Source organism: Cydia strobilella, chromosome 21 (genome assembly GCF_947568885.1).
Source record: "Cydia strobilella chromosome 21, ilCydStro3.1, whole genome shotgun sequence".
NCBI classification, from domain to species: domain Eukaryota; kingdom Metazoa; phylum Arthropoda; class Insecta; order Lepidoptera; family Tortricidae; genus Cydia; species Cydia strobilella.
Window position 1 is genome coordinate 10,560,925 of NC_086061.1, and position 12,890 is coordinate 10,573,814.

Consider the following 12,890-nt stretch of genomic DNA (forward strand, 5'->3'; position numbering starts at 1 on the left):
ATTTATACGGTAGTACTATTATTTATTCTGTGCTTCTGGTAAAGTTAGGTTAGGTTGGTCAGACTCTAGGTATTTTCTAATCGTCCTTTTACAACATGTAAAGTCTAGACCGTAATCCTGGCTAAATATAACCTGACCCCACTTAGCCAACTCCGGCCTGGCGCTCCGCCAGCACGGGGTTCGAGGTCGGACGATGCAATTCTAAACTTAGAGTTACTTAAATACTTTAATTTAAGTTTTATACACCAAGGAACTTACGTTGAAAATTAGGACGGTGAGGAGTGAGGATAAGCATAACATTCATCACTATCATCACTTACATAGTCGCTTTCCGCTGTCTGTCCGTCTATCCCTATGTATGCTTAGATCTTTAAAACGACGCAATGGATTTTGATGCGGTTTTTTTAATAGATAGAGTGTTGATAGAGTGATTCAAGAGGAAGGTTAATAATTTGTAAAGGTTTTGTGTAAATTTGTTGAACTACCCGTGCGAAGCCGGGGCGGGTCACTAGTATTTATATATAAGAAAGTCGAGACCCTGATATGCTAGAGATAGATCAAGATAATTCTGCAAAGATATTAATAGCACACGCAGTGCTAGTGTTATTTTAAACGACAAACTTCTATGAAATTGTGACGTATAAATAACACAATGCACTGCGTGTGCTATTTAAAATCGTTGCCGGCATGGAGACTATATAAAGGAGCCAAATCTCTATGTATGAAAAGTGTCCATCAAAAAACAGTAATTAGGCGGCGCCACCATACACCGAAATACTACCAAAAACAACCTACGTAATTTGGTCGGGTTATTTGTTGCCTTATATGGTTCATGTTATACTCATGTCCCAGAGCCTAACTAGCGCCACCGGAGAGATTAGGAACTATTATTTAAAGCTGAAAGCGGTCACTTTTGCAACAATTCTGCCATAAGAGATTGGCATCCTTTCTATACCATCCATAGTTGCCGGCTTATCTTGCTAGATCATAGACATAGTCTAGTAGTTATAGACATGAAACCGAGCGACCAGGGGTAAGAGAAAGACATATTCATGTATTGACAGGTTAATGTATGACAGCATAATCCTTTTTCTCTTTCACTCTTATAAAAGTTATAAATTTCGGTATTTCGCCATCGCCTCCTACCTATACTGCCATTACCCGACCATGAGAAAAAACCCGGTCGGTGATAAGGACAAAGCATGGCACTATTTTCTCTTTCCTCTTATAGAAATCGCAATAAGACTATCTTTCTCTATCAAAGAGTGTCAGGCCCTTGTGCTAGATGCTAGAACTCTAGTAAAAAAAACTGTCAAAAATGAAATAGAGGAACAAGAAAACTTTCCCGTCCAACCGGCGGAAATATTTTTCAGTTTCGACAACCTTTAATTTAAGGGCTTTAAGCACCCTCGAGTTTCGGCTGCCCCTCGCGGGTAGAGGGTAGGTCTCAAAGCTAAGGATAAATCAGTCCTAAGGAATCAATACTGACAGACAGAAAGGGTTGGTGATGCCTAATTGTGGGGTTAGTGTAAGTTGCCGTTTTTAGGGTTCCGTAGTCAGCAGGGGTCGCTATGTCTGCCTGTCCTGTTACACTGTGAATTTGTTTTATGCTATGTAGTGATGATAAACAGCGTACTCCCATCTTAAAGGCCGGCAACGCACTAGCAACCCCGATTGCGGGTGTCCATGGGCGACGGTGTTCGCCTACGCGATTTGTCTGCTCGTTTGCCTAGAAATCCTAGAATATAAATAACCGGCCAAGTGCGAGTCGGACTCGCGCATGAATGGTTCCGGACCGTTACGCAAAAAACAGCAAAAAATCTCGTTTGTTGTATGGGAGCCCCACTTAAATATTTACCTATTTTATTCTGTTTTTAGCATTTGTTGTTATAGCGGCAACAGAAATACATCATCTGTAAAAATTTTAATTGTCTATAATAGCTATCACGATTCATGAGATACAACCTGGTGACAGACGGACAGCGGAGTCTTCATTAGTAATAGGGTCAATTAGTAATAAATATCTGGGGGCACGGCAGTGCCCCCGCCAAGTCGAGCAAAACATTACTATATCGTGATCCACAACAGAATCTTTATTGACTGACCCATAATATATATTTTTTATTATTTATTTCATTTATTTATCTTGGGCCTGTTACCAACTGGTTACCAACCACTGTGAAAGCCTAGCACAATGTATTCCTGTTTATATTCATATATCTTCCGTACCCAAAGGGTAAAAACGGGACCCTAAGACTCCGCTGTCCGTCTGTCCGTCTGTCACCAGGCTGTACAGTTGAAATTTTCACAGATGATGTATTTCTGTTACCGCTATAACAAATATTAAAAAACAGAATAAAATAAATATTTAAGTGGGGCTCCCATAGAACAAACTATTTTGCCGTTTTTTGCGTAATGGTACGGAACCCTTCGTGCGCGAGTCTAACTCGCACTTGGCTTGTTTTTTATACATTGACATTGCAGTAAGTAGAGAGGTTAATACGCGTACCATTATACTTACTTTACTCTTTGCTCGTAACTGGGCAATATTTTGTGACTAACATAGAATAGAACACTGGCCGAAAACGCGTCAAGTCAAAAACCGACACACGTCACGCGTCAAAAATCTGCAGCATTTACTGTAAACAAATTATTTTTCATATAATGCACTTTTAACCGGCAAAATGAGCGACATTCACATGGAGGGGTCGCTCCTGGACGAGATTCGGAAATTGACTGAGCACCAAAATAATATCGTATCGAAATTTGACGTGTTGACCGAAAACGTAGACGAAATCCGTAAGGATGTTGCTTTGCTTTCCGATAAGGTGGCTACCTTAGAAGAGCTGGCTTTGGATCGTAAGAAGTTGAAATTCGAAGTTAAAGTGTTAAAAAATCGTCTTGAAGAGCTATATGCTATTGTGAAAGAGGAGAAAGAGGACTCCTTTTCAGCGGACGATATTAAGGAGGTGGAGTCTTGTCATTCTGAGTTATCTTCGTCTTCCAAGGTATTTATCTATTTTTAATAGGGAATATTGCGAAACTCTGCGTAGGGGGCGCCACTACCACAATCTGAAGGTCTATCGCAAAACAAGAAAATCGAAATTTCGTCATCTAACATCTCCACTCTTGCATATTCGAGCGATAAAGAGGCAGATAGCGAAATTTCGGATTCGCGTTTCCCGGTAGGTCCTCTGTAAACAAACCGCCTTGATGCATCATTGTCATATTTTATTATCTCTGAAAACTTGTCAAAAACCTGTTAGATCACAATTTCGATTTTCTTGTTTCGTGATAGACCCTCAGATTGTGATAGTGACGCCCCCTACGCAGAGTTTCGCGTAATATTGCCTATTCTGGCAGGTTATTTGTAACATAATTGCGAAATAGTCTCACTGGGTGCAGTGAGATTTAATCGATTTTTGATGAGGTCCAATTATTGTTAGTGATAAATCGTACAGGAATATGATAGGATTTATCATGATAACGACCCATGATATTATATCATAATTTATACTCTTAAGGGTCTCCGGCAAGCTCGGTTCTCCATACAAACGTAGTTCCGCTCTCATTTTAAAAAGACTAGCTAGATTGGTCTGAAACTTTGTACTTACAATAGGATAAGGTATATCTATTTCTGTAATTAGTTTATGTAGTTTCAGATACCATAAATAAAAAATACAGCGTATTTAAGTTTTTCACACGAAACTTGTTTTTGCTTTATTACGTTTGTTTTATAAACTGGAGCTATATAAACTAATTTCAGACCTAGATATACCTCATGTTATTGTATGTGCAAAGTTTCATTACAATCCAACACGTAGTTTTAAAATGAGAGCGGAACTACGTTTGTATGGGAAGGTGTAATTCGGCCGAGCTTGCCGGCGACTATTAATTATTGACTGAAGGTCTCTCTTTCAGCTTGGGCAAAAATACTCGCACCTCTGAAGGTCGCATTTCTCAACCTATTCTCGTGAAGTTTTGTGAGCAGGTTCAATATAATTTTAGATAGAGTTTTTTCTGTTGGTTCGTTTACCTATTGGAAAAAGTTTAAAATTGCTGAAATGGGCATAAAACACTTAAGACCATTGTGAGTTCGCTGTAATCCATACTAATATTATAAATGCGAAAGTCTGTCTGTCTGTCTGTGTGTTCCCTCTTCACGCTTAAACCGCTGAATCGATTTAGATGAAATTTGGCATAGAGATAGGTTGAGTCCCTGAGAAGGACATAGGATAGTTTTTATCCCGAAAATCATCCCTTAAGAAAGTTAAAAGCGGGATGGAATTGAGATAATTAATGAACTGTCTGCTAATTTGTGTGCATAATATGCACAAATTGAATAATTGCTATAAGATTTTCTCCAGGCGCTATTCTTACTCTAGCTGGGGTTACTAAGTCCACGCAGACGAAGTCGCGGGCAAAAGCTAGTAATGAATAATGACACAACGAAGTATTTATATATATTTTTTATTTTTCTTATCGCAAGGCGAGCCTTTTCGCCCCTACTGTGAAACGGAAAATTCTTGTTTTAAATTTTCTATGTTGATTAAGCTGAAATAATTATAGAACCGCAGTTTCTTAATCCAATTCTGTCTTAACCGGAATCATATTTTAACCCAAGATGAAAGATTAACTATAATTAATTACGAAAACCATCGATTACTTTACATACCTCGTATTACTTCACCTTACTATTCCAAAATGAACCTAATTTCGTACGTATTAAGGTTTACGGTTCAAAGCAACGTTAAATACTGACAAGACAACACGTAAATCACAACAGTTTGTTAATAACTTTTATTACCTCGTATCTTGTCCAATTTGATTGTTACAAATGTAACCTTATTCATCATGTCATAAAGTTCACTTTGCAATGGAATTTTAAAGAAAGATAAGACGTGAGAGAATAGAACTTTCACGATTGTTGCCGACAGCAAGGGACAGTGGAAAGCGAGACGAATTGGTGAATTCAGTGAATTGTTTGTATATTAATTGCATAAATTTTCGTGATTTGGCTTACATAAGGTTTGTTTTAATTGTTTCCATTGTCCGTGGTTGGATGGGAACGTAATTTTCACCGATTTGCTTACAAACGTGCACAATATTCATGTTTTTTATAAGAATTCCAAATGGAAGGAGCTTAGGAATTGAAAAATAATGCTTGATGCTTTGCTGTCCACTTGTTTGACTGTTTTTGGTAATGAAATTTAAACACAGGACAATCTTGGAAGCGCTGGTGGCCTAGCGGTAAGAGCGTGCGACTTTCAATCCGGAGGTCGAGGGTTCAAAACCCAGCTCGTACCAATGAGTTTTTCGGAACTTATGTACGAAATATCATTTGATATTTGCCAGTCGCTTTTCGTTGAAGGAAAACATCGTGAGGAAACCGGACTAATCCCAATAAGGCCTAGTTTACCCTCTGGGTTGGAAGGTGGCAGTCGCCTTTGTAAAAACTAGTGCCTACGCAAATTCTTGGGGTTAGTTGCCAAGCGGACCCCAGGTTCCCATGAACCGTGGCAAGAAGCCGGGATAACGCAAGGAAGAAGAACGAGGACAATCTTCGATAAACAAAATTTACAAATATATTAAATTAGCTTTTGCCCGCGACTTCGTCTGCGTGAACTTAGTAACCGCAGCTAGAGTAAGAAGAATAGCGCCTGGAAAAAAATTCATAGCAATCTAAATTTGAGCATATTATGCACACAAATTAGCAGGCACCGTTAATTATCTCAATTCCACCCCGCTTTTTACTTTCTTAAGGGATGATTTTTCGGGATAAAAACTATCCTATGTCCTTCTCAGGGACTCAACCTATCTCTATGCCAAATTTCATCTAAATCGATTCAGCGGTTTGAGCGTGAAGAGGGAACACACAGACAGACAGACTTTCGCATTTATAATTTTAGTATGGATATCAATAAATAATTACCAATGTGAAAGCAATAAATATATTATTATTATTAATTTTACGGTTACCACTAATAGTGCGAGCAGCGTTCACGACGACCGTGTATTGCGTACGTTGCTCACACTATTAGTGCTTGAGAAAGGAAACCTAGGCTCTCCGAAACATGTCGCGCGAGTGACTAAAACAAGTGAGTCTAAACCGTGAAATTATTTAACGTTATTATGTCTCGACAACAGTTTAAATTCGAATTTTAAATATCGTTTCGTTTGTCTCCAGGTGACGATGACTACGGGCCTGGACAAGGATACCATCCGCGCCGCCTACGACGATGTGCGCTCCGACGGTTCACCCACCGAGTGGTGAGTACCAATACAGTCGCCATCAGATATATCGGAGCGCCCAAGGTGCTCACAAATATCAGAACACGCCTCTATGATTATGATTATACGCCTTATTGTCTCTATTTAAAAACATGAGAGCGGTGTCTCCCGACACAGGCATTTTTATGCTTACTGGGCGGCTCCATCCCTTTAGATCATTTTGTAGAGCTAATTTATTAAATAATTTTGTATTTTGTATTGTATTTGTATGAGGGCTACCGCGTTTAATGCGAGTGTGGAGTCGAGTTCGCAGATCTGCGATACGGGCTTACGAGATTTGGCTTAAAGGGTTGGCATCCACAGGGTATAAAATTCTTTTAAAAAAACAAGAATTTGACACAATTCTAGGGATTGATAGTGCAAGCTATGCTGGCGCCATCTGCTTACTTCGACCAGCCAATACCCCAGTTATCGCATGTACGGAGCTGTACAGCCAAATCTACATGAGTTGTCAAATTTGATATTTAATTGAACTTTTCTAGGGCGGTGTTCAAATTTGAAGGCACCCGCATCGTGTGTTCAGCCCGCGGTAGCGACTTCACCGAGTTCCGCACTCACTTCAAGGACGACGAGCGCGCTTTCGGCTACCTTAGGTAAGTTCTAGTTGGGTTAGGTAACTTCTAGTTATGTCAGGTAAGGTGTTCAAGATCTAAGGCAACCGTATCGTGTGTTCAGCCCGCGAAAGCGGATCAACGGAGTTCCGCACTCACTTCAACGATGACCAGCGCGCTTTCGGCTACCTCAGGTAAGTTCTAGTTGGCTCAGGTAACTTCTAGTTATTTCAGGTAAGGTGTTCAAGATCTAAGGTACCCGTATCGTGTGTTCAGCCCGCGAAAGCGGATCAACGGAGTTCTGCACTCACTCTTCAATGATGACGAGCGCGCTTTCGGCTACCTCAGGTAAGTTTTAGCATAGGTCATTCCATAAATCAGAAACAAATATTTGTGATAAACTGATAAACACACAAAAACAACCTATACCGACTAGGCTACTAGCAAAGACAATAGAGTGTATAGAGGGTTATTGTCATAGTAATTTTGTAGTCACAGTAAATTTATCGCCATCTTTCGACATATGATTAAAACAAAAATGAAAATGAATAAACTAATGGATAAATGTTTTTTTTAACGCCATATGACTTTTTTTGACCCATGTTCTTTCACTGATATGTGTTAAAATTGTTAAATATCAAACTGTGTCGCCATCTACACGAGTATAGGCCAAAGGTATGGCGCGATCAATTCGAGCATAAATTTTTCTTGATTTTCCGAGGTACGTTTTTTAGGGTTCCGTACCCCGAGGGCATAACGCGACCCCATTACTAAGACTCCGCTGTCTGTCTGTCACCAGGCTGTAACGCATGAACCGTGATAGCTAGACAGTTGAAATTTTCACAGATAATGTATTTCCGTTGCCGCTATAACAGGATAAAATTAATATTTAAGTGGGGCTCCCATACCAAACGTGATTTTTTGCCGTTTTTTGCGTAATGGTACGGAACCCTTCGTGCGCAAGTCCGAATTGGTCGGATTTTCTTAGACTTTACTTATCTTTTGAATTGAATTATCATTTATTTTACAGAACATACGGTACATATACGGGTGGGTTCTTATACGGAGTTAATATATATATCTTTGCAGAATATCGGAGTCCGTTGAATGTTCTAAGCCCTAAAATTAGTCTTGCTTCCTCAGGTTGCAAATGGGCGACGAGATGTCGAAACGCAAGAAGTTCCTCCTTGTGACCTGGGTGGGCCCCAACGTGTCCGTCATCAACCGAGCCAAGATGTCCACTGACAAGGCCATCATTAAGGACATCATCTCTGTAAGTAGTCACCCTATATTCTATTTTTTTCATCTGGTTTTTATTGAGGCTTTGGACACTCTAGGTGAACATGTCAGCCTCATGGGTACTTTCATAGTTCCCTACTCAAGGGAGAGGTCAATAAAGTGGTAAACACTGATTGCTTTTTCTTGTACCGTAGGTAGAATAAGCTATTAATACTAGTATTAAAGTCTATTTAAGACTAATGTTCTTCATTCTAGTATTTAGGTAATTCCCTGAAAACGATAGTCCTAGATACATATTTTAATCAAAGATTAGATGTCGGCACGATAGCGACGTCCTGTTGTATTTCAATAAATATGTTATCCTTATCGTGTTCGGTGAGTGCATCATACATGTAACGTTTATCACATGTAGTCTTTATCTGAAACTCATCTGAGTCAACAAACCAAAAGTTTATTTCTTTCTGAAAATAAAGTATATTTTGACAGTCTTTGGTCATTTCCAAAAAAACAGTCGCACGCAAACATAATTTTTACGTGCTAGCAAATATAAATGTTCTGTTTCTCTATTCCTTCCTTATATAGGTATACTAAAATTACTTCGGTATATATAATTCAGTAATTAATTCAGTATATATAATTGATTGTTATTGCTCTAATAAAATGTACTAGGTAAAGTTGTAGTGCATAATTATTTTCCATCGTATTTTCACGGAAACGTACGAACGTGTCTTGCTGTTTCAGTCAGTCTCGGTACAAAAAGTACTGACGTTGAGTGAAGTAGCATGACAAATACGAACGTTTCCGAGAAAGTATGATGGAAAACAATTATGGGGGGAGGGCTGTAAAACGTTATACGATGCGTTACAGAGGCGGGAAGGGCGGTTGGAACAAGGAGTTACGTGACAATGTTTTCTTTTATTAAATAAAATACATACCGACTAATAATCACGCCTATTTCCCAGAGGGGTAGGCAGAGACCCCGGATTTTCACTTGCTACGATCCTGACATACCTCTTTAGCTTCCTTCACTTTCATACTCAATTTTATGATTATACTTGCTGGACATAATTGTGACTTAGGTAAAATTGGTCACTTGGGTGTTACGTAACTTTTAGGTAGGGGTAGGGGGGGGGGGGGGGGGGGGGGTGTAAAGGCATTTTATGACAAAGTACATGTATTAAAAAAATAAATTAGTACATAATTCATACAGCTTATCCTTACATAAAATCATACAAATACTTCCTAACATTAAAACCAACAGTTTGGGCCACGGCTGAAATGAAATCGTAACCCACAATGCATTTATATTTGGCCGTATCAAGATCTATCTCTTTACTGCCCGCAATCAGTTTCAACTCCACAAGCGTTGCTATTTGAGCTAATAAGTTACTGGTGAGACCAATTTTTTCCTCTAAAATTGCGTAGAAAATAGCTAAAAGTCTATCTAAAGTAAACACCTTCGGTCCGAGCTGGGTATTCAGTTTTTCTGCGATTTTCGCTTTAGCCTTCACTTGCTGCATCCTTTTTCTTTGTTTCCCGTGATTCTTCATGAAGAGACGCTTGTCTTCTTTTGGAGGATTATAGCTAGCTAGATAAGCAGCTATTAGAAGGTATTTAGCGTAGTATGGCAGCTCGAAGCTTTGTGCGAAAGTTTTTGTAGACGTAAGTTCTTCTTTTAAAGTGTTTTCAAAATTGTACGTCTTTTGCACCCAGTCATTGTTTTCTTTTCCCGGGGAAGGCATGCTTGGAGCTGAAGAGCTTATACGTAAATATAACAATTCCAAACTAGCCTTTAATATTGGTGATATATGCCGCCATAATTTCGGTAGATCATGTGCTTGTATTTCGTTTTTAATGATCGGTTCACAGTATTTAACGAAGTTTACACGAGCCATATGTTGTAATTCGATCAGATCTCGACACGGACGGTAGAATACGCTCAAAAAAGCGTTTAGAAAGTTTGCAAATAACTCTGGTTTCTCTAACTCAACTTGTACATCTTTGTGCACATCGTAATTGGTTAACAGATGGTGTATAAAAGATTTGTGGTATAGGAATATGATCTTGAACAGTTCTTCTTTATTATAATTGTTGAAATATATCGTGATTGGCTCTCGAACTCCCATTTTGAAGTAGAAATTCTCGTAAATTATATGTGAAATGAAAATTGTACAAACATTGAGCTTACAGAGTTCTCTCAGTCTAAGTAACGCGCTCATTATGCTCTGGTCCATAGTACGAAGCCTCTCAGCCTTGTCAAACACTATTACGGTCGGTTCATAGCGGTTTTGCTTCTTCCCGACGCGATTCAAACCGTTTACAAGTTCCTGTAAAGAATCACATTTCGTGTCCGACTCGTCTTCGCTGAGCTCACATAAGATGCTCTCGTATATGATTTTAGGAGAATAACACTCGATACAGTTGATAATTATGTGTTTATAGCCCAAGTGCCGGAGCGCTGTGTTCACGCACAGACTCTTCCCTGTGGCCATACTTCCGGAGATAAATAGCGCGCATGGTAAAGGCTCGTCGTAGTCGCCGAGAAGGTTAAACAGCTCACTTAACTGGTTATCTCTGCACGGAACTTTTTTGTATATTTCCTCCATTTTATAACGATTAACAATAAATAAAAACTCGACGGTTAGCTGATGCGCGCCATGACTTTGACAGGTGATGATAAGTGTCAAGTCTAGTGAAGTGAAGATCGTTCGGGTCGATGCCACTCGTTGCGTTTCGTTCGTTGGTTTGGCGTATCGAAATAAATTCGTTGCCGTCTACCTATGACGATTATACTATGTGAAGCATCTCGCAAGCGCCATCTTGTGTATATTTTGCACAACGATCAGGCATGAAGTTATCAGGGCTATAGCCGCGAAAATCGAAGTTTCCATATTGCTGGCATCTTTCTCTGTCACTCTAATTACGCCTTCATCGGAGTAAAAGAGAAAAGTCCCAGCAATTTGCTAATTTCGGTTAACGCAGTAGGCCCCCAGTTCCTTGATCATACCAAAGATATATGTAACTCCGTATAAGAAGTAAGAAGTAGTCTAAGGAAAAAATGTGCCTCGGAAATCAAGACAAAAAATATTCTCGAATAGATGGCGCCACACCTTTGGCCTATACTCGGGTAGATAGCGTTGCTCGTTTGATATTTAACAATTTTAACACATATCAGTGAAAGAACATGGATCAAAATCATATGGCGTTCTAAAAAAAAGAAAACATAGCCTAACCAGGAATATATATGATCACGCGCTATGTGACGGAATTTCACTGGAACTCATTTTTTCATACTTTACTACTGTCACCCTATACATGAAAATAACAGCGCCCTCTTGACTATGATCATATATTACTGGTGAGGCTTTACATTATTATATATATAATTTTCATTTTTAGTTTTAATGCTGTTTCGATAGATGGCAGTAAATTTACTGTGACTTACAAAATTTACTATGACAGTAACTCTATATACACTCTATTCTCTTTGATCATACTCTTTTAGTCCCTCCACACTCGAGCGCGAAGCCGCGAACGCGAGTGTAAAGTCTAGTTCGCTATCAGCCAAATCGACTCCACACTCGCGTTCGCGCCTTCTCGCCGCGTAGTTTGAACCGGACTTTTCACAGAATAATGACATCATTGTATTTCATTCCAGAATTTCGCAGTGGAGCTACAGTTGGAGAGCCAAGCCGAAATAGACATAGATCAATTCAAGGATGCCCTGAACAGGGCGGGCGGCGCTAACTACGGCACTGGGATCCGGGACTTATGAGCCGCACAATAGCCACTTAAAAAAACCGCCTTTTGTTCTGTTCTTCTCCTCCTTCTTCTTCGTAGCCTTAAGGCCGTAACACACCGTCGCACCGCACCAAGGTCATTGTACGACGCATCCATAAGTAAGAGCGAGAAAGCGATATCTCTTTCTCGCTCTTACTTATGGGTGCGTCGCACAATACCTTGACCAGTGACCTTGGTGCGCTGCGATGGTGTAGGACGAACATTATATACCATTTAAAGCCTGACCAGGAATATATGATCACGCGCCATGTTGCGGAATTTTACTGGAACTAATTTTTCATACTGTACTGAACTGTCACTATACATGAGAATAACAGCGCCCTCTTGACAATGATCATATATTTCTGGTCAGGCTTTACTTGGGGTCGGCTCACCTTATACGGCCTTTATGTTCCGTTGCGGTATTTTTTGATCTATTAAAAAGCAGGGCAAGTTTTTTCTATTTAAATCGAGGGTATTAGCGGCCGAAGTTTTATTTTTTCTTGTGCTTTTGTTTTTTTTTATAAAATTTAATTAGTCATCTATATATAAACATTATTTATTTCGCATGATGATAAGTCTATTTTTTTAAGTGAAATTAACCACGTCGGTCGCTTAGGGGTCGAGTTTTATATACGAGTCACGTGCAATTATTTGGTATTTATTATAATAAGATACTTGCCAAAAAATAGTAAAAGTTGCCATGTAGAAGGCGCGTAAGTGCATTTATTTTTTGTCTACTTTGTACTGAACATGTCGAAATTTACATTGTATACAAAATTCGGATTTAATGGGCTTATACCTATACATTGATTAGTGTTATATAATTATTATTGGTAAATCAACTGAAGTAAATACAATTAACCAACAAAACTCGTATTTCATTTCGAAAACATATTCTTTCCAATGAACCCGTAGCCGCTCCAGACTACGCGGCGCGAAGCCGCAAACGCGAGTGTGGATTCGGCTTCGCGCCGCGATTCGCGCATGGGTGTGGAGGGCCTTGTGGTCATACCAGTGGGGAAACAC

At 39.4% G+C, this 12,890-nt stretch overlaps 2 protein-coding genes across 3 annotated transcripts in view; one reads left to right on the forward strand and one right to left on the reverse strand.

The window, feature by feature from the left end:
- LOC134750983 (coactosin-like protein) overlaps positions 1-12,734 on the forward strand; it is a 34,216-nt gene extending 21,482 nt beyond the window's left edge. The window contains exons 1-5 of one of the 2 annotated variants that reach the window (XM_063686286.1): positions 2,615-3,008; positions 6,188-6,270; positions 6,774-6,884; positions 7,986-8,115; positions 11,740-12,734. In XM_063686286.1, coding sequence (XP_063542356.1) covers positions 2,685-3,008; positions 6,188-6,270; positions 6,774-6,884; positions 7,986-8,115; positions 11,740-11,856 — 765 coding nt within the window. In that variant the 5' untranslated portion in view covers positions 2,615-2,684 and the 3' untranslated portion in view covers positions 11,857-12,734. Of the gene's footprint in view, positions 1-2,614; positions 3,009-6,187; positions 6,271-6,773; positions 6,885-7,985; positions 8,116-11,739 lie in introns of those variants that run through there. The other variant, XM_063686287.1, reaches the window with a different exon arrangement.
- On the reverse strand, positions 9,244-10,766 carry LOC134750974 (origin recognition complex subunit 5). The gene has a single exon (XM_063686274.1). The coding sequence runs from the start codon at positions 10,685-10,687 to the stop codon at positions 9,299-9,301; it is 1,389 nt and encodes a 462-aa protein (XP_063542344.1). The 5' UTR covers positions 10,688-10,766; the 3' UTR covers positions 9,244-9,298.
- Positions 12,735-12,890: the final 156 nt, after the last annotated feature.